At 46.0% G+C, this 20,677-nt stretch overlaps 1 protein-coding gene across 1 annotated transcript; it reads right to left on the bottom strand.

Moving 5' to 3' along the window:
• Positions 1-1,279: 1,279 nt before the first annotated feature.
• Positions 1,280-8,637, bottom strand: Tmem18 (transmembrane protein 18). The gene is made up of 5 exons (XM_057786822.1): positions 8,532-8,637; positions 7,178-7,298; positions 5,642-5,696; positions 4,224-4,317; positions 1,280-4,139 (listed from the first exon to the last, which is right to left on the bottom strand). The coding sequence occupies exons 1-5, from the start codon at positions 8,586-8,588 to the stop codon at positions 4,044-4,046; spliced, it is 423 nt and encodes a 140-aa protein (XP_057642805.1). The 5' UTR covers positions 8,589-8,637; the 3' UTR covers positions 1,280-4,043.
• Positions 8,638-20,677: the final 12,040 nt, after the last annotated feature.

Genomic DNA, 20,677 nt, shown 5'->3' with positions numbered 1-20,677 from the left:
TCTCTCCTGCCAGTCTCTTGCAGCCTCACTGGTCCCTCCCACCAACCTACACTCCTCCACACGCTTCAGGCTTTTGCTGTCCAGCGAGAACTATCTGATTTCTTTCCCTGGCACACATGGAACCTGTTACCATGCCTGCATCAGAAGCAACCCCAAATCTGTGGTTTTAAGTCCCTGCCAACTACCTCATACCTTTTCTCCTTTTCCTTCTTAGCCTGCTCAAGGCAGAACAACCTGAACCCAAGCTATAACACAAGCCCAGATTTTGTCCTAAACAGGCCTGTCGTGGGCATCCATGTCACTCAGGATTGCCAGTCCTTCCAGGTTCCAAGGACTTGGGGTCCCTCCCTGAACCCCTTGCTCTCTGCAGTCCTCAACCTGGCTTTCACATGCTTGGATTCCATGTGAAGCAACTTTGGACAAGGGGAAAACTACATCCATGCTGAACATGAATGATTCATGTTCATAAATGAACATTTAAAAAGGATCGTTTCTGGAGAAGTATAGCAATGACTTGCATAGTGTTTTTGTCGTATTGGAGATTTTAAGTTATCTAAAAATGAAACTATATGGATATGTATATGGGTTCTGTGCAGATTTTATACCATTTTAGATTGAGACTTGGACACTTGAGGATTTGGGTTCCTGAAAGGGATTCTGGACTCAATTCCCCATGGGGACCAAAGAATGACTGAGTAAACGTATCTGAAAACCCCATCCCCAAGCACTGGTTCACAATGCCCACCTTGACAGCCTCTGGCACTTAGATGCCCATTCCTTATCTGCTGTATGAATGAGCGGATGGGGGACAGACATGTCCTGTCCACAGCTGACCCCAGCAAACACTCACAAAGGGTGGGCTGGTTGGCGACGGCACCCAGGAGGCTCCTGTGACAGTCCTTATCCAAGGAAAGTCCTTAGCTTTGGCCTTTAGGAATGGAGTGTTGTGTGCCAGACTCCATATCTCCGAAGAATGTTGAAGTTTGGTTCTGAATCCTCGCAGGGCTATGAACACTTTGCATCCACGGGGATGTGTTGTGAAGAGGGGAGATCAGTCGCTTGCCTCTGCATTTCCCACGGGCTGTGACTAACAGACCCACACAGGGCTCTTATTTACACATCTCCACACTGCTTGTCTTCTACTGATGCTGACGTCATTGCATTCCCAGCAGAATGAGAGTCACAGGCAGGGAATAAAAAACCAGCACTACGCGCGTCAAGAGCACACACACAAACACACACACACACAGGGAAAGCACACTGTGTATTATCAAAATATTTTATTATATAGTACTGCACAGTAATCAACAAACATAGATTTCAGGGGCTAGAATGTGTAAAATGGTTATCATAGGCCTTTCCTCTGCTTTCAGTAACTAGTCAGTAAAACAACGTTTACTATGTCTATCGGGCTGCCTGTGAACCTTGCACTACAGAAGTGTGAACACAGCAATGGTCAAGTCTGGAAAATCCTCATAGATGCACTGACAAACCCAATTGCTTGCTCATAATTCTGGCTTGCGTGATTTTCCTTAATAAGGACAATATTATGACAATTCTTCAAAGTATAATTTAAGTTACTGAGTGTGAGTCTCGCAAAACCCAAAACATTTGCATGTGTGTTGTGTGTTCCAGTGTGCACATGTGCACATGTGAAAGGCAGAGGACAACCTCAGGTGTTGTTCCTCAGGAATGCCTATTTTTTCTTAAAACATCTACTTACTTGTGTGTGTGTGTGTGTATTTATTTAGAGGCCAACTTGTAGATTTTCCAGGAACTGAACTTGGATTGCAATGCTTGGCAGCAACCACCCTTACACATGGAGATATCTTATAAGTCCCCATCTCATTTTTGAGACAGTCTCTCTGGTTTAGAGCTAGCCAAGCAGGCTAGGCTGGCTAGTCAGGGAACTCCAGACATCTGTCTGTCTCCACATCTCCAGGGGCTAGGATTACAGTGCATGTAAGCATGCATAAATTTTAAGTGAGTTCAAACTCAGGCCTTCATGCTTAAAAGGAAAAGGAAAGTACCAACCAAGCCATTTCTCCAACTCCAAATATTGTCTTTTTAAAAACCAACAACTCTAATTGTCTCAAAAACTAAGCATGTGCGCATTCACAACCACATTTGCAGAGAAAAGGCACAAAAGCCCAAAAGTCAAGGTCAGGGTTATGTAAAGTCTGAGGTATTAATATCAATATACGGTGGAGTAATAATACCTTCGTACTATTTTATCAGAGAAAATTAGATCAAGCTGATTGGTTCCAAATGCAGTCAGTCCAAACAATGGAACCAGTGCTGTAAAGTGCGCAACACCTACAAGTGCCCTGGCTCCTCTCTCTCCTCTCCAGCACCCATGAAGCTGTCCTGCACAATTTCGGGACTCAGGCAGCTCAACCACTCCCTGACACATTTTGTACCACAAGCCTTGGACACAAAGGCCAAGGGGAACAGATCTGGTTGGTAAGTTCTAAACTCCCTGACACTCTCCTGCTTCAGATTAATCTAACTAAATGTAACTGATCAATTTTTTTTATTTTTTGTGAAACTAACCAATGTTATAGCGAGTGCCTTTGTAACCATAAAATGATTAAACACCTGAACCAGTAATTTTCAGAAACACACCATTAGATACAATGTCCATGACTTAACAGTGTGATTTTAAATTCAAAAATCTGACTTAATATACTATGCTATTTCCTTTAGTACTTTTTTGGTACAATGTAAAAGTGGAACAAATTAAGCAATTGAGAACTCAGGTCAGCTGCAGGCTGCAGTGGCCTCATGAAGGAGCCAAGCTCTCACACCTTAACAGACTGTCACATTCAGTCAGGGGCCTTTCTCTAAGAGCTGGGCTCTAGGACATAACTGGAATCTACCAGACTGTCTACTTTTAACTGTTTAAATACTTTTATCTAGATTTTACTGTATTTTAGAACTTGCAAGAATGTTTCATTACGAAAGGAGAAAACTCCACCTAAATTAAAGAAAACTATTCACAAATATTTCTTTAAACTAAAGCTAAGAGTCTATAGAGTTCCCAGTACTGAATGCTGTTTCTAAGTCTAGTCTCCAGTACTTGGAAATTTCTGGAGATTTACTGCTCCAGATTCCATAGAAACTAAGGACATCTGACGAGACAGAACCAACGTGTCCTTCTCTGTGCTTGCCAACCCCCAGCTGCACAAGATGTGACTCAGGAGGAACAGGTCTGCGCCTGGCACAGGCTGTAGAGAAACAGCCACGCCATTCACCGAGCATGCAAGTATTTATAATTCCGTACCCACAGAAAACAACAGCAAACGGTTCATCTGACATACTATTTCCCATGGAGTCTGGACTTTACAGCTTCCATGCTAGCTTAATATTTTTAAACAAAACATTTTCAGTGGCAGAGCCCCAACTCAATTCTTCAGAGGCTTAGCTTCATGGGAACTGCTACACTACATTCTTTTCCAGACCTGCCGCGCAGTTCCCCCTGCCTGGGTGCTGCTGGCACCACATACAGAACAATATTCCCCGGGGGGTGGGGCGGGTGGCTATCCTGTGTCCTGTAGGATTTCAGCATCCTAGTCTCTGCTCGACAAACACATGTGCCATGCCTATCTGTGGTGACCCATGTCACCAAAGTCTCTGGGGGAACAAGATCACTCTTAACTAAGAGCAAGCCCTGCAGGTCAGACACAGAACAGTGAGCAGGTCGTGGTGCCACAAGCAGGATGGGGCTGTTTATTTCTCAGTTTCCATACTCGAGACAGCGTAAACATTAGTTTCAGGATGCGGTCTGCCAGCAAACCGTGCGAAGCCGCATGGGACTCTTCCTGCGGCTGAACCAGAGCTCCCACCAGGCAAATGTGGTTCTGTGTTCAATCAGCATCCAGGTGACACTGATGCTCTTTGAAGGCTCCATGTTTGTGGGTGTGAAATCTAAGAACCATTTTCCAGACCATGAGTCCGCTGCCAGAGGACATCTGGGCCCTGTGCAGCTTACAGCTGGAAACAAGCAGTCAAAGAAAAACAAGGTCCACAGCAACAGCTAGGCGCTATTCCTCCTTCCTTCTCCTTTTCTTCTCCTTTCTCTGTTCTTGCAAGTTCTTTAGGTCAGACATCACGTTCAAAGTCTTCCGAACCCACATAATCTAGAATTGTTTGAAGCCACAGTTAAAACTGGAAAGCACATGACTGAAGAAAGCAGGACAGAAAAAGGTCTGAGCCATACGTACCACGATGAGCATGGCGTTCACCAGCAATGGTGCTGAGAACACGAGAGAAATGAACATCCCCCGGGAATCGAAATACTGGTATTTTGCAAACGATCTGTTTTGGGGGAAAAAAAAATAAACAAATGAAAACAATTATTGGACTCTCAGTCCTGGGGGCGGGTGACAAAAGAACAGCAGTTAGCAGTCTGGGGTCACTGATGGCAGAAACAGGCCTAACGTCTCTCATAAATTATAGAGGAAGAGCTGCATGCCCGCTACAGCTACTTGAGAAAGTACTGTGCCTAGTACTCCCTGCTCCCAACCACCTTAGTGAACTAACTGCCCGTCTGTGTAAGAGACTTGAAGGCTGCATGATTCCAATTTGCCCAGGGGTAAAAATCCAGGCAGCAGAGGGTGGGAGCTATCTACGGGGATTTCTCTCTCAGTAATGTGGGACTATGCTAGACTGCTGTTTTCACTGACTCGGTAACAGTGATTGCGAACCTGCTGCATGAGCTATGGGTTACAGCAAGGAAGAGTAAGGACAGATTGACTCTTACAGGAAGTCTACCTTTTGCAGAGAACGAGGGGCTCAGGCAGAGTGCATACTGACTTACTGAAACAAAGCAGGGAACATGAGACGCTTTGGGTGCAGAGAGTCAAGACTAGTCTCTGGCCTGAAGAGGAAATCAACACAAGTTTGAGGTGGCCGTGGGGACAGCAGGAGCCATGGGCATCAGTACCGTTCTGGGCCTTTCTGATTGATTAGGGATATGTGGGAACGTTTGGAGTAGTCTCTACTGAGACAGGAGAATCAGGAAAGACAACTTAGGTGCCAGGGCTGGGAAAGCAGGGAGAAGACCGTGGCGGCTCTGGCACTTCCAAGTATAGGGAAGACGTTTTCTAGAGAGGGGAGAGGTAGGGAAAGGTCTCAAAAGCACAGCACCTACTCAGCACCTAAAACTCCCACCTTGAAATCCCGAAACTCAAATTACTTTACGATACTTGAAATATTTTCTCACAGACTGTAACTTGATTGGCCAGCGCCTGAAGCCTCAAGTGGTGCAGTGCAAAGGTACACAATTCTTAAAACATCTCACTGCTTTGTAAGCCTCTAAGGTCCCCTGACCAGAAGGAGTTATTTCAAAAGTGGCACTAGGAGTTTTGTTTAATGACACATAGCTTCAATGAGGAGCTTTGACTATTTTTATGAATAAAATAAAGCCATTAATCTTCAGTTCACAACAAAAATATTTAACTGTTTGTTTCTTAAGGCCTCAGTCTATATATACAGGGTGCTCAATATTTAAGTGGCCACAATTCCTGACGTTCTCGGTTTTCCTGTAAGTCTCAGGCTTTCTTGACAAAGTTCTATATGATAATACCACCATGGAGGGAAACTCCCAGGACACAGTCAAGAGCACGGAAGCTGACTTTACCTCCAGTTCATTGCAGCTGCTTCATTGATGTACTCAGCACAATAGACCAACGTGACTAAGAGGAGAGAGTAATCATGTTAGGATCTCATGGCCAATCACTACCACTGCAGAACAAGAGCACACATTTTTACATATAGCAACAGAATACCAAAACATTTGCCGAGAAATGCAATTTCCATTTTAGCTTGGATGTGTTAAGGACTGTGAATTTGCGAAGTTATAGGACTGGCACATGAGTAAGATGCCAAGGGTCTCCGTGAGACTCCTGTGAAGCTGCGCTGCGCTGGCGGGACCACCATAGTTCAGGTGGGAAGCTCAGGCTCAGGAATGAAGGAAACAACTCTAATGTGTCATTGCTCTTAAACTTAGAAAACTGTCCCACCTTCCAAGGCACTGCCCTCAAGACCCTGCACACGGTTCGCATCCTCATCCCTGCCCTTGTCTGCTCATGCCCGTGAGCTTCTACACTGCCTGCAGACAGGCACACAAGGCCCCTCGGCATTTTCCCTGCGCACCGCAGCTCAGTTCTTATCAGAATGACCACTAAGTGGTTAACAGTACAATTACAATATATCTATGGCTATCTACTGAATGTGGGGGTCCCCAAGGACACTAAGCTTACAGCCCTATTTTGCTCTCCAAGGTAAGCCCAGCATTTCTCAGAAGAATCCCGAATGGAGAAAGGACTCGTTTCTCTAAGACAGCTACTGGGTCCTATGTCCCACCTCTCACAGTCAGCTGATTAAAGTCGTCTGAAATCAGATTTCCCATTAACCAGGCGACACCTCCTCCCTCCAGGGCCCACAAGAGTCAAGTGTTTACACCTGTAGTTATTCAGCCTTGTAACACTTACTCCCTGCAGACTGTGGTCTCTGACCTCTGATCCAGCTTCCTACCTATCTTTCATCCTATATTTTAAGGGCTCTGCTCACTTATCTGCAATTGGGACAGATATCATGCCTGGGCCAGGCAGCTATTAACTGATATTTTCTTACTGACATTTTACTGAGTATCCTTTTGATCTAACTGAGGGGCCTAATATACTGATTGTCCCCATTTGGTCAAGTACCACGATTTTTATGGCGTGCCTGCTTCTCTGTAATTTTTCTCCATTCTGGATACCAATCCCTTCCCACAGTTTCTAAAGTCATTATCTTTAAAACTGATCTGAAATAGTATTTTACATAGAGAAGGGCTCTTAATTTTTCATCTAATTGCCAGAGAGTGCAGTGTGGAACTAAGCCTAGCAAGAAAATATCTGCATGAAAGACACGCCATCCAGGACTGAACTCAGGCAGGAAACTGTCCGTGTAAGAGGCAGCGTAACAGAACTACCGTCTTAGTACACCTGATGTTCCATAAGCTTCTTGGCCAGCCTGAAGTGAAAGGAAAACTCCCTTCAAGATCAATGTCCAAAGATTACTTCACGGTTTCCGTACAGAACGGAAGTTTGGGGAAGCCCTGTGAAAACATAATACAAACAAGCCCAGGACAGTATCCCAGCAAAGCACAGGGATTCCGCTGTCTCCTACTTACCGAGGCACAGGAAGTGTCCGATCTGTAGTTTATACCTCTTTGATGAGAAGCAGGTGAGGAGCAGGCACAGCACATGGAAGACGACAAGCCCTAGGAGCCAGGGCTCTGTCCAGTCTGTCTCCTGTGAGGATACAGTGTCAGAAACGCGGAGGTGGTGGTATATCTGCAAAACTGCTTTTGTGTGGGTAATGAGAATGGCCAGTCCCTGACCCTGCGTTTTGGGATGACACAGCTAAGCCTCCCAGACGAGTGGGAGCAAAGAGAAGAAAGAAACAGTGATGTTTCGGTTGCAAACAGATTCACGGGTTTTATACAAAGATTTTAAAGTCTGAGCACACAGACTGGAAACCATTGCCCACTTGGACTGGTGAATACAATTCTTCCCAAGCTGGGTGAAATCTAAAGGATTATTGTCATCTAAACTAACAAGCTGAGTAAAGAAAGTTGGCCTAGTCAAGGAGATGCACTTGGAGCATGTGAAGCTGCCTAGAGGAAGCTCTTATCAAGGCCTGGAAATGAGAGTCATCCTAACCCGCAGGACCGAGTGTCCCCAGCACTTCTGCAGTGCACCCAGTTCGCTAGACAGTGCTTCATCAGTTCTTTGGGGATCATCTTCACAGATGATCAGGGTCCATACCCCAAGGCTCAAATCTTTCTGACTGTCCCCACCCGATACAAGGTTCCTAGTTCAGATTTCCCAGTACTTCCCCCACACCCGCCTATGTCCAAGGGTACTGCTCCACAAAGTAAGACTAGCTCTGGAGTGTGGAGTCCAAAAGTTTGGAGTCCATTGCCCCTTAATGAGTCTTCCGTGCCATACCAGAATGACCACTGAAGTCAGACCAAAGCCTGTTAGGGAAAGCAATGCACGCTACCGCTGCCAAGATCCCACCAGCGTGGGCACACTGGTGTTGGGGGTCCAGAGGTCGGCCCGGGCGTACCCAAGGTCTGCCTTATCCAGCGGAGCCACGGCAGGCACACTGGTGTTGGGGACCCAGGGCACGGCCTGCGAGCACCCAGGGTCTGCCCCATCCAGCGGAGCTAGGGCAGGCACACTGGTGTTGGGGACCCAGGGTCTGCCCCATCCAGCGGAGCCACGGTAGGCACACTGGTGTTGGGGACCCAGGGCACCGCCTGTGAGCACCCAGGGTCTGCCCCATCCAGCGGAGCCACGGTAGGCACACTGGTATTGGGGACCAGGGCACCGCCTTCGCGAACCTAGGGTCTGCCCCATCCAGCGGAGCCACAGGGAGACTTCAGGAAGACTGCGTGCCCGCGCCTGCGCAGTCCACAAAAAACTAGCGACTCCCCAGCACGTGCCAGCGCCACCAAGTCTCCATAGTCCGCAAGTTACCATGATCACCGCGGGGATGCTGACCGGGAAAGTTCTGACCGAGAATGGGGAGGGCATCTCGCCGCCGGGGATACCGACAACCTGGAGAAGTTTGCGGCTTCCGGCAGCCAGGAAAGTCGCCTGGACTTCTCGCGAGATCTACGGGTACAAACCAGGCATTTAGTTCTTCTCGCGAGATTTTCTATTTATTAGCGGTCCAACTTCCATTGCTAGGTTCGTGCCTTTCTGTAAGCCCCGTGGAAAGTCCTTGCCTGGTTCCGTTTCTCCCAAACACCTCGGAAAGCTGCTGGTTCCACAGAAGCAGCCAGCGGCTGGGGCCAGTTTGCTAGTGTCGGACAGCACCCTGCAGGGTCGCACTGCAGTCCGGGAATGAATTAGCGAGCTCTTTGGACTCAAGAGTTCTCCTCACAGACCTGGGATCAACTCGGGCGTCTGCATCCCACACCTGGAAAGTACACGGCGACCCCCGCACAAACCCGACATAAATATAGCGTGCTCCTCAGAGACTTGGGTGGACGTGTCGCTAGTCCCACAGAATCGGAATGAGCTCAGCATCCTCACCACGGACCCGGGACAGATACAGACCCAGGCTGGATACTGTGTCTGTGCTCCCCACAGAGCCCTAATGAGCTGAATGGTTTACACCCACAGAGTTGTAATAGATGACATGACATGGGCACCCTAGAGACACAGGATGAATATAGTGTCAGGTCCCACAAACCCTGGATAGACATAGCGTCTGGGTCCTACAATACACATAGCTTTTCCTCAGAGAAATGGGATGCCAGTGGTGTCTGTCACAGACCCGAGATAGACACGACTTCTGCCTTGCAGGCCAGGAATATGGTGCCCATGCCTCACAGACCAAGGATGGATATGGCATCTTCTTCAGAGACCTGGGATAGATATGACACCTTCTGCAGAGACCTTGGGTGTGCACGGCATTTGGATCTTCCAGGGGTGAACAGGTTATTTCCACCCCACAGATACAGGATTCATCTAGCTCCGCAGACCTGAATGCACACAGAATCCTATATACCTAGATGGACGCTGTCCTCTCTGCATACCTAGGTGACCATGGTGACCCGTCCCACGGATACTGGATGGACACAGATACCTGGTCCCACATACCTAGACTGAACACAGGATCTGAGCCACAGACCCAACATGGATTCTGACTAAAGGCGTCTGTTTCTACACCCGGGCTTCCCCATCCCACAAACTAGAGATGGAATTGTGTCCGTATGGCATTGTGAAGCAGCCCTACCTGGTAAACCTGGGTACTTATGCTATCTGCCCCGCAAACCACGATGAATACACAGACAGTGCCCACAGATGTAGGATGGACACAGCATTCAGTCTGTTAACCTAAGATCGTGGTGATTCCCCTGCAAGCTTTACAGCAGGAAGGGAAAAAATACTCAGAGTGAGGTAAGAATGAAACTCCGCTCAGCCTGATCTTATTGTAACCAGCGCTGGACCAGGATGTCTGGAGTCTGTTCTTGATCATTTTACTTTAGTCATATTTAAGTACAACACAATTTTGGAAAAAAAATCAGATAACAATTAGCTCAGTCCCAAGTGCACAACACTTTAAGGCATGTTCACCCTGAGGTTATTTACAAAGTACCTCTGGCTATATATATATATATATATAAATATATATATATATATATATATATATATATATTGCAAGAATGGGGACTGTTGACTCAGAGACAGTGCCCAGGATCTAGGGTCTAGGGAGCTTGACAGAGGTGAACGTAACACCTGTGAGTGCCAGAACTGGCCTGGCTCTAAGACCCAGAAGTCACTTAGGCTTTTTTAAAGCACAAGTGACTTCACTCACAAGAATGGGTTTTATGGCCTAAAAACAATGCTCAGGATTTAGGAGGAAAGGGTCTGGGATAAGTAAATACAAAAATTGTGGGAGATATAGGCATAGTCTGTCTCATCAGACATCAAAGGATCACCAAGTTGTAAAATTGCGTTCTCTCTGTCATTCCAGGAAGAGCACTTAATCGCCTCATTCCAGTAAAGAGGTAAGCTGTGTGATTGACTTTCCTGGCTTCTCCACTGCTTCTCTCTTTACAGAAGATGCTCATTCATATCCTCGCTCATTGATCTAGAAGAGACAAAGGTATTGGTGTTCCTCAGATCTATAGGATAAACATGGCCCTAGTGACCTTATGTGGCTGGGGAGGCTGTCCCAACTCTGAGGTGGCAGGTTACTCAAGAGTGGCTTACCACTGGGCAGTTTTGGAGTGTCAGCGCTCATGGAGACTGAGCTGTCTACCTATTACTCCTGTTATTGGAGAAGGGGCAGGCCATTGAACATGGACCGGCAATGGATTTTTTAATGGTTTTAAGATGATCAAGCACACTTAGCTCATGTGTGAAGTTCTCTTAACTGCCTGTGTAAACAATGAGGACCCAGAAGTGTGAAGCCTTTATGCCATAACATATGCACATTGCATAGATGAATGTACCTCGTTATCCAGTCTGTGCTCGCTCTTCCCGTAGTGGGGTGACGTGAGCAATGATGTTGTAGCCCACCTCCACTAGTCTGAGCACAGTGATGGTCCTAGCCTATCTCCTTCACTTGGCTGTGGAATATCTTTCACGCATTTAGCAGCTGTCCACCCGAAAGTCTTTCTCTTCTTCCCCAGATGCATACCCAGGCTCTCATGGTTTCCTCATCTGTCCTATTCAGACTTGGGCTTCTCTCTGTTACTCAGGTCCATGTGCTCCACTGTCTTCACCAAAGATTAGGGAAAAAAGAAGGGGGAAAAAGAAGTTTCAAGGTCATCTGAGTGTGACCTAAAGTTCTTCTTCAAGGAGCACAGGATGTTCCCAATTTTCCAAGATAAGGGCCCAGGGCCCTCCCCATTCAGCTTTACTGCCGTTTGCTTAGAGTTGGTGTGTGAGTGAGTTGGAGTTTTCTCGGGGGTCTGGGGACTGGCTATTCCTGATGTGCTTTGGACTGACTTCAGTAAAGATATAAAATAAAGAGTAACTGCAGTTTCTTCGCCATCATGATGGCTCTCGGCCCTAAGATCAATTTTCAGCAAAGGAAATAAAAGCAACAGTGTTAACATGTGACTGAATTCCTAGGCTCTGGAATCGTACCCTGAGTACATATAGTTAAGCAATCGGCATTGCTTTCCTCTCTTGCTTCCTGGAGGACCCAGCCCAGACTCCTCCACACGCAGCAGTCTTTCCTTCATCTTTAGATTCCTGAAGTACCATGGCCTTGTCTGATGGCATTTCTGTTCTAGCCCTGTTCTGTACTCCTGCCACAGGCGTCCATCCCATGGACAATTCTTTAGACCACAGCTAGAGATAGTTCACACAGACAAGATTGCTTTTAAGTGCTTTGCTTGAACATTTCACAGTTGTCCACTGCTCTGGAGTCCTGCTTCCCGTTCTGCAGTCTGGTCCTGCAAAATCTCCAGCCACGACGAACGCTGCTAGCTTTTCCACAGTCTGTCTGTTTTTCTCAGCACCATCAGTTTTTCCCTAGCCCCGTGTTTCAGGTGTCATGGTGTCCTTGCAGTCATTCAGACATTCACTGACATTCCTGGCTGCTCATTCTTACTTTTTCAGCCTCTTTATTTGCTGTCTTGGTTTCCTGGACTGCTCTAACAAAGTACTAGCAACTCTGGTGGAAATCCAGAGGGAAAGAAGGATTCCTTGTTCCTGGAGATCAGTGCTCCAGGCTGATGAATGGGTCCATCTCCTGAGGGCCCTGCTGCACTCTGCTGAGCACTCAGTCCTGGTGCGCTGGCACTCCAAGACATGCGGAGCTTGTAGAGGCCTTCTTCCCTTCTGAGTTTCCCAGTCTAACCTCCCACAATCTCATCTAAATATACCTCCATCCGTAAGAACTGTAATTAGGATTCATTTCATCCTTATAGGTCCTGGCTAGCACTTCCTCATACCTTCCTGATGACACTGTTCCAACCACAACATGGTTTAATGTCACCAGTATTTTTACCCATATTATGTATTTACTTACTCTTTGCCATGCACTTGTTTTATTGATTATGAAATTATACACTGTTGTGGAATATTTGTTTAACCAGGCAAAGATGTGCTACATCTATTTATGCTGCAGAATATTACTTTAACTGTGTAACGGTGTGTTTCTTTTGTTTGTGCTACAAATGTTTGACAATGTAAGGCCGCACGTTTAATTATGTAAAGATATGTGGCGTCTGTTTCACTTTGCCTGCCTCGGGCATCTGACTGGTCCAATCAAGAGCTGAACAGCCAATAGCTAGGCAGAGGAAGGATAGGCAGAGCTGACAGAGCAGAGAGAATAAATAGGAGGAGAAATCTAGGCTTGAAAGAGAAGGGAAGAAGGAGAGGAGAGAAATACACTTGGGCAAGAAGCTAGGCAGAAGCAGTAAGATGTACAGAAGAAGTTAAGGTAATAAGCCTCGAGGCAGAAGTTAGATAAAGAGAAACAGGTTAATTTAAGTTAAAAGAGCTAGTCAGAAATGTGTCTAAGCTAGGCTGAGCATTCATAACTAATAATGAGTCTTTTTGTCATGATTTGGGAGCTGGTCGGTGGCCTAAAAGAATAAAAGCATGGCACAAAGCATTTTTATTTGCACCGATCACAGTCACCAGTACCTTTGTTCCACGGTACACAGTAAACCTGTACACCGTCACCAAATAATTGAATGGAATGGATGAATTCACTTGTAGATTAACAAGGGAGAAGGCGCCACTAAACATTTCTTCCTCCATTCTTTGTGTTTTAGATGAACACTATTCAGGACTTTTAAGATTTTTTCTCTTAATATATCCAAGCTCTTGCTTCTTCATTAACTTTGATAAATAATACTTTCCTGGGAAATATGTACCTGTCACACAATTTCAAATTTCTTGGCTGAAAATTTCCATTGCCTCCTGTTTATATTGCTAGAGGAATCTTAGGGCAAACCTGTCTGTCACTCGGGGGAGTCCCGATAGAATAGCTTCAGCCACTATCTTGATATGCTAAGTGAAGAGATAAGTAATGACGAAAATAGAGACAAGGATTTAATCGTTTTTGCTGTATTGGGAAGCAGAATAGATAGAAGAGTTCAGCTGCCCTAAATCTGTCTTCAGGACGATGCCATGAGCTTTAGGTTTAAATAAAGAAGTACAGCAGAAAGGCAAGAGATTCCTAATGAAGCAGTTTTTGTCAAGGACTGAAGGGGTTAATCATTGCCTCAGTCCCACGAGGTGGGTAGAAGTTCCTATTGATGCGGGATAGAAAGGGGGGCATTAAGGAGACACCAGAAGAGACAGGAGCCCTCTCACCCCAAAGTCAGAAGTGTCTCATCCATTGAGATCACAGAGGATGTCTGCGTCTCCAGGCTTGTGTCTGCATTGTTCTGGAAACACTCAGGTCTTCATGGTCCTCCATGGTATGGCTACCCATGCCCTGGTCAGAAGCTGCTTCACAGGAGACCTACAGCTACACTCCTGCTCAGGGGTCACAATCTGAGCCATGCATAAAAGCTTCTCACGACCATGTACTGTGGACCATCCTTGCATCCGAAGCTACTCCATCCAGCTCTTCCTTGCCAGTGCCTCATTGGCTAAATCTGCTGTGGTCTACACAGTTTCCATGTAAATCCCATGTTGTGACTGTTGTTACCAGTTTCCTTGGAAACAGCAGTGGTCTTGAGTAAGCATCCTCCTCCATCCTCCTCTGAGGCCATTTCAGGCCAGAACTACTGATGGCCTTGCCCTACAAGCTCTTACCTCTGAGCCTTACTAACTTGTGTGCCAAGTGGTATCTCCAGGACTCGTGGAAAGTCAGATCATAGATGAGAGAACAGTAGGAAGGGTCCATAAGACTAAGGACACTTCTGTGTCCCTTCCAATGATTTGCTACCCAGTGTGCTCAGTTATGAGAATCAAGGAAGGTAGCACAAATCACCACTACAGTTTCTAGAGTTTGTCTCTTACCCACTGGCTTAGGACTCTCAGTCCTATCCCTCAAGTGGGGCCTTGCAGTGCTGTCCTGAGACTTCGTCTGAGGGACGTCTCAGGGAGTTATGCTCAGCAGATTCTCGAGGGCTAGGCACCCACTGCCTCTACTGCCTCACGTGGATGACAATCAGACCCATGGAAATGCTTTTGACCTATGCCGAAGTATGACATTTTATCTCCACTGAAGAAGGGCCCAGGGCCACGCCAGACAGCAGCCATCAGCCGGGAACCTGACTTGGCGGCAGATCCTAGTCCAATTCTTTGTGCTGATGCACAGTATTTTGCCCTGACCTTCAATCTCATTTTTCCCTTTAGTCAGCTTCAGAATTATATCAATGAAGTATTTGATAACCTTGCTCTTTCAATCAAACTTTTCAAAGGAGAAATAAAAGATTGTAATTTCAGTGAACACAGGCCAAGACTGTCAGACAGGAGCTCCTGGAACGACCATCACTCTGATATTGTCAACATGTTGCTCTTACGAGGCCCGATGATCACCTGCATTTCAAGCAGGCCTGACCTCTTTGGTCATCTGATCACCAACTCTCCATAGGCATCTATGCCTGGCTTTAGGCCTCATCCTTTACTGCCTTCTGGACTCTTTTTTGCTGTGTTGTTGTTATTTTTGCTTAAAGATTCAAAACATCATTTCCCTTTTGTTTGTTACACACTTTGCTACAACAAAATGGCCTGCGTTCTATCACTTCTATACAAGAGGAACACAAAGTAGGAGCCCCAAGCGAGAGGCCCGGGCCTCTCGGCTTCTCCTGTGCTCCCTCCTGTATCATTTCCTCAGACTGTACGTTGTGTGTCTTAGTGGGCATCCTCCAGTAGCAGCATCACCCCTCCGTTTTGTCTCACTCCTCATCCACTCTTAGTTGTAGCCTTTCAATATTGCTTAGAGTCACACACAGACACACACACACTCAGAAACCCATGCTCAGTATTCAGAAGTTCAAATTCTGTCTCTGTATTTACAGTAGTGTGTTTAAGATAATAACATGTTATTCCTACAAGGGAACAAGAGGATTTGATTGCTGTTCCCCCCCAGTAAGAGTCTTGCTAGAGAACCTTCTGGCCTTGCATGCAGGGCTGCCACATACTGTAACTAGGCGCTAGGTGGCAGCACCTGCCTTCCGACAGGCCAACAGGCAGCCTATATCATCCATTTCTACAATTAAGTAAACTTTCTTATGTTTAATTATTGAAGTGAAAGTTTTTAGTTTGCAACAATAAATATGTTTATTGAGGACTATGGGATAGATAAACACAACACTATTTTAACTCTTCTGTCATAGATTGACTTTAGAAAACTAGTCACTTAAAAAGTAATGGTGAGAAAAATAGGTAATTGCAGATACAAGGTTTATAGAAGCAAAAATCTAAGCAATCTCTGATAGCATGATGTTCTCTTATATTTACAGTATTTTACTGTGCTCCTGTATCAATGCTCACAGAGGAATTCACATGAGCACCACGCGGGACATAGCCCACAGCCTTAGTGTACTTTATTTATCCCTGTCTTTCTCAATAAGTGTGAACCTTTCATGTGGATTCACCAATCTCAATCACTTATTTTCACATCCTCAGTACCTCTGAGAGTGCGGGTATGACTGAGCAAACAAATCAGATATGACAGTTCATTCAGGAATCAGCCCACGGAGTGGCTCTACTGTTGTTTCTAGGTCTACCCCTAACCAGGCACACCGCTGGAAAACTGACTCCTGTTAACAGATAAGCTCTTCCTGAGAAGAAGGGAATGAGAAAGAATAGAAGGAGCCACAGAGTCACTGCTTTTCTTGGGAGACTTGAGTCAGTACTGACACAAGGAGGAAAGCCTCTTCCTGCCTCATTCCTTACCATCAACTGGTCATATACCAGCAGAATTCACAGAACATATTTGGGAAGCCAAGGGCAGTCATTGCATCAGGTGTGTTGGACATAATCCTCTGTATTTGGATACTTTTTCTCTTTTTTCCTTGAAAAAATACAAAAAATATATGTCTGAATCTCTGGTTGGAGGTTAGGATGGGCCAACATGCTATTGGGTATTTAGTACATTTCAAGTCAGGACATTGGGGGGAGGGAGGCTAGTATGTGGTGACCAGCTCTGTCACTGTCTGTATCTAAACCCAGGCATCTGGTGGCTCCAGGGTGATGCCTTTGTCAGCCCCAGCCTCCTGCCCTGAATTGCTGAGTGCTATCTTCTTCACCACGGGCAATGTCATGTAAGTGAGGGCTTTGGGGGAGCAAAGGAAACAGTGGGTACAAGCAAAGCCATGGTGGCATTTCTTAGTTTATTTTCGCTGTGTGTAATTTGAAGTCACTGAACTCCTGCTTGAGCCAAAGCAATGTTTCTTTAGTTGGGGACTCTGCCTGTCCCCTAAAAACTTAGTCAAAGTGATTTGCGTATCCACTGAAGTCAGACAAAGAGGCAAAGGTGGGTTGGATAGAGAAGTAGAGTCACGGTCATAGAGGCCAGTTGGAGTTAGACTTTGGGCTAGTTTTTGCTGAATTCAAACTTCACTGAGGGACAAAGATGTTTCCACAATCAGAGTAGGCAGGGTTTAGTGCAGAGTATGGTTGCCTGGATCCAGAGGGTGTAGAAGAGAAAAGAGAAGACAATACTGTAAACAGAAAATGTCTTCTGTGGGGGAATGTGTTACAGTAGTGTTGCAGGAATTTTCTGACTTACCGGGAGGCCAGGATATACTTAGAGCTGCAACAGGACAGCTCTGGAGGGTAGAGCCACAATAGGATAGCTCCGGAGGGGTAGAGAACCACAAGAGCACCTCTGGAGGGGTAGATCCACAATAGGACAGTTCTGGAGGCTAGAACTGCAATAGGACAGCTCAGCCCTAAAGGGTAGATCTGCAATAAGACAGCTGTAGAAGCTGCAGTCACATAGGACAGCTCAGCTTTGGAGGATACAGTCACAATAGGATAGCTCAGCCCTAGAGGAAAGGTGTCCTGACTGTCGGGAAGCCAGGCTCTCCAGAGCTGCAATAGGACAGCTCAGGAGGCTAGAGCCACAATGGGAAAGGCTCAGCCCTGGAGAAAAGGTGTCCTGACTATCGGGATGCCAACCTACCTAAGCTGGGTGTGGTGGGGGATGGTCTCCCCGCAGTATATAGCAATCCTGCTCTTCTCTTGGAGAGCTGCTACAGCTGAGTTCTGTTCTGTTCCCTTAAGGGAACATCCTAGCAGAACTATCTGCTTCTCAGTCCCAAGATGTTTCTTCTTTTGCTAACACTCTGCTAAAGGGAAGCCCCTGCAGAAATGTGGCAGTCTCCTTTGGCTCCGGAGAAAAGTTGTTACTTTTTCCTGCCTGGCCTTGCTCAGCCTCCCCCCCCCCCCCCCTTTAAGGAGCGTCCTAACAAGGTTCTTCAGTTCTGCTCGGCCTTGCTGAGGTTTTCTAGGGAGCATCTCAGCAAGGTTTTTCAGGTCAGTCTCCTAAGGGAAGGCCCAGCCAGGTTCTTCTGGTCAACGCTGGTGAATAAAGGTCATCACCCAAGTCTCTTTTGAGAAAGGGATTTGTTTGGGAAGGAGGAATCCAGGAGAGTGGCTGCCTCGGCCAGGGAAGGGTTAATGGCAGCTCTTAACTGAAGGGGTGGAAAGGCTTATATAGGGCTTCTTAGGGGTGGAGTTTTCCCAGGGAGAAGGGGATTGGTTAGTTTTTCCCTGCTCAGGGATTGGTCAGTTTAGCTGGTCAGGGGCAGAGATGGCTCTGCCTTCATGGTCAAACTGTGTTTCTTTCACTGATCCTTTTTAGCATTTTGACTCTAATCTTACGACCAGGGCATACTTCTTTCACTGACTCTGATTCTCGAGACAAAGTGTGCTTCTTCGATACTAGTTTTAGAGACAGGGCACATGTCTTTAGTTCTGGGTTCAGATGTTCCTCTCCCAGGCCCAGGTCTCAAATAGCAGGTGTGTTTCTTTTTCTGACTCTGGTTCAGAGTTGGGGTGCTCAGTGATTGGTTGGTTTCCAGCTCCAGTTTTCCCTGTTACCCTCTGTCTTCTCCATAGACTCAACCCCATCTGTAGGCACTCAGGCTCCATACAGTGGTCAGAAAGGCTGGATGTTGCTGGTCAACTGACTTCACAGAATGAAGCCTTCTAAGCTTCCTGGTGACCAAAGTTTTCAGGAGGATTCTTCAGCGGGGTTGTGGAGGTTGAGATCATTGCCAGGGGATATATGAGAAGTACTGTCCTTACTGCCAGTTTCAGGAGGCAGGGGCCTCAGCCATGTATGTGGGGTCCTGGAAGATGCGGACGAAGAAACTTTCCTACTCACCTCCAGGAGCCAGATTTACCTGCCTAGGTTTCAGTAGCCATGAGGCTTATGTGATTTATTTTGTCAGCAATAGGAAACTGGTAAAGGTAGTGGCTCTGTTTGGTCACCTGGTTTATGTGTTAGCTCTCACTGGCAAAAAGAAAAAATGATTTGAAAATCAACTTATGAGGAAGAAAGGTTAATATTAGCTCGTGGTTACAAAGGTTTTAGTTCATGATTGGCTAGGTCCATTGCTTTAGGCTTTTGTTGAGGCAATCAGTACATCATGGTGGGAACATATGGTGGTAATCATACTGTTCACATCATGACAACAGAAAGCAAAAAGATAAAAAGGAAAAGACCTGCTCTTGGTAATAAAACTTCCTTCTAACAGACTCTACTTCCTGAAAGTCACTGCTCTTGGCCATTATATAGGCTGAATACCAAAACTTCAATATCCCACAGACAGACTTAGGTGCGCATTTAAGATCCCAAACACCCCAGAAAACCTCCGCTGTTTGTAAAATCCTGTGTGTGTGTGTGTGTGTGTGCCTCTCTGTTCCCAGTCATGCTGGTATAGGTCTCCATCTACCTGATTTCCACCTCTAGCTCAAAGTCTACTGATTTCTCTGTACTCAGTGTGAAATCAGCTTGGGCTATTATCACATATCGCCACCGGCGTGCGTTTCCCCCAGTTCTGGAGGCTGTAAGCCCACACGGTTCCGGTGCTTGGAGATTTGCTTCCTGTGTCATAGAAGTTTTCCAACTGTGAGGCCGTTTTGTTCTAGGGCAACATGAGGGACAGAGTTGTCCTGTGGCCTTTCCCTTTATGGAAATGCTCACACGTCTCAGTGGGCTCATCGATATATTTAATTTGCACGAACAAGTTATTTATCAGCCTGTGCCTTACAGTTGGGGCTGGAAAGATGTGGGTCTCTATTTGTAGAGACAAAATGTTGAGTCATTCTGATTTAGGATTACACTTTAAAATGTTGGTTTGTAGTGTGAAGTCACCCAAGGCAAGGCATAGCCCAATAACCACAGTTCCGTGTAATACAGAGTCACTAAGAGCAGGCTATAAACTCATCTCTCCATCTGATTATACTCTTTTGGAAGAAACATGCAGTAAGTTCACAGAAATGCCATTTTCACCTACATATGCATATGTAAATACATTTTTCAGCTTCCAATACCAAGGGCACTTTGCTGTTTCTCTCTATTAGGTCAAATGCAGCTCTCCCATTGACTACAGTCACTAACAGAGGGATCTAAAGCACGTTGTCAGATACTACTATGACAGTCTGCATTATATTCCTCCCAAGAAATCCCGTAGGCAGAGCACAGCCAATATGGCGTAGGGCAGGATCTTTCTCCCGTGACCACTGGTTCCTCTGCTACTACAGGAAACCCCTGCTCTGCCTGACTTTCAGAGATTTGGCTGCCTCTCACCAACCACTTGTGACTTTCTCCAACACTTAAGGGGTGGCTGGAGAAGACATGACAGTTTCCTGGACTTTGTCAGTGATTAGTTTGTCATCTCACTTATTTTTAAGAAATGCTATACAACTGAAATATAATTTCAGAGACATTTGTTAAGTTGCAACAAAATTTCCTCCTCACTCCAAGCAATCAGGACTCATTCTTAGCAGATTAATGGTCCCAGAATGTCTTCTTGCATCACGTTCCCTAAGACGTAACTGCGATTTCAATGGGACACAAAAGAGACAAAACCCAAGAATAAATGGTGCAGGTATCTAAGCTGCTAAATTGTGGGCAAAATCAGCAGATGATTGTTCCTGAGTTTTTAACATGCAGATTTGCATTTGCAATTCACTGAATCATGGGGCAGTTTTTCTGACAAAAAAATGGTATTCAGAAA

The sequence above is a fragment of the Chionomys nivalis genome, chromosome 1, assembly GCF_950005125.1.
Source record: "Chionomys nivalis chromosome 1, mChiNiv1.1, whole genome shotgun sequence".
NCBI classification, from domain to species: domain Eukaryota; kingdom Metazoa; phylum Chordata; class Mammalia; order Rodentia; family Cricetidae; genus Chionomys; species Chionomys nivalis.
This window is presented reverse-complemented; position numbering and strand designations above follow the sequence as displayed.

Coding starts and splice junctions, on each gene's coding strand:
- Tmem18 (XM_057786822.1), bottom strand. CDS start 8,588: ATGCCCTCCCCATTCTCGGTCAGAACTTTCCCGGTCAGCATCCCCGCG. Junction 4,318..5,641: donor GCAGCTGCAATGAACTGGAG/GTAAAGTCAGCT, acceptor CCCCCAAAACAG/ATCGTTTGCAAAATACCAGT. Junction 4,140..4,223: donor TGAACGCCATGCTCATCGTG/GTACGTATGGCT, acceptor AAACAATTCTAG/ATTATGTGGGTTCGGAAGAC.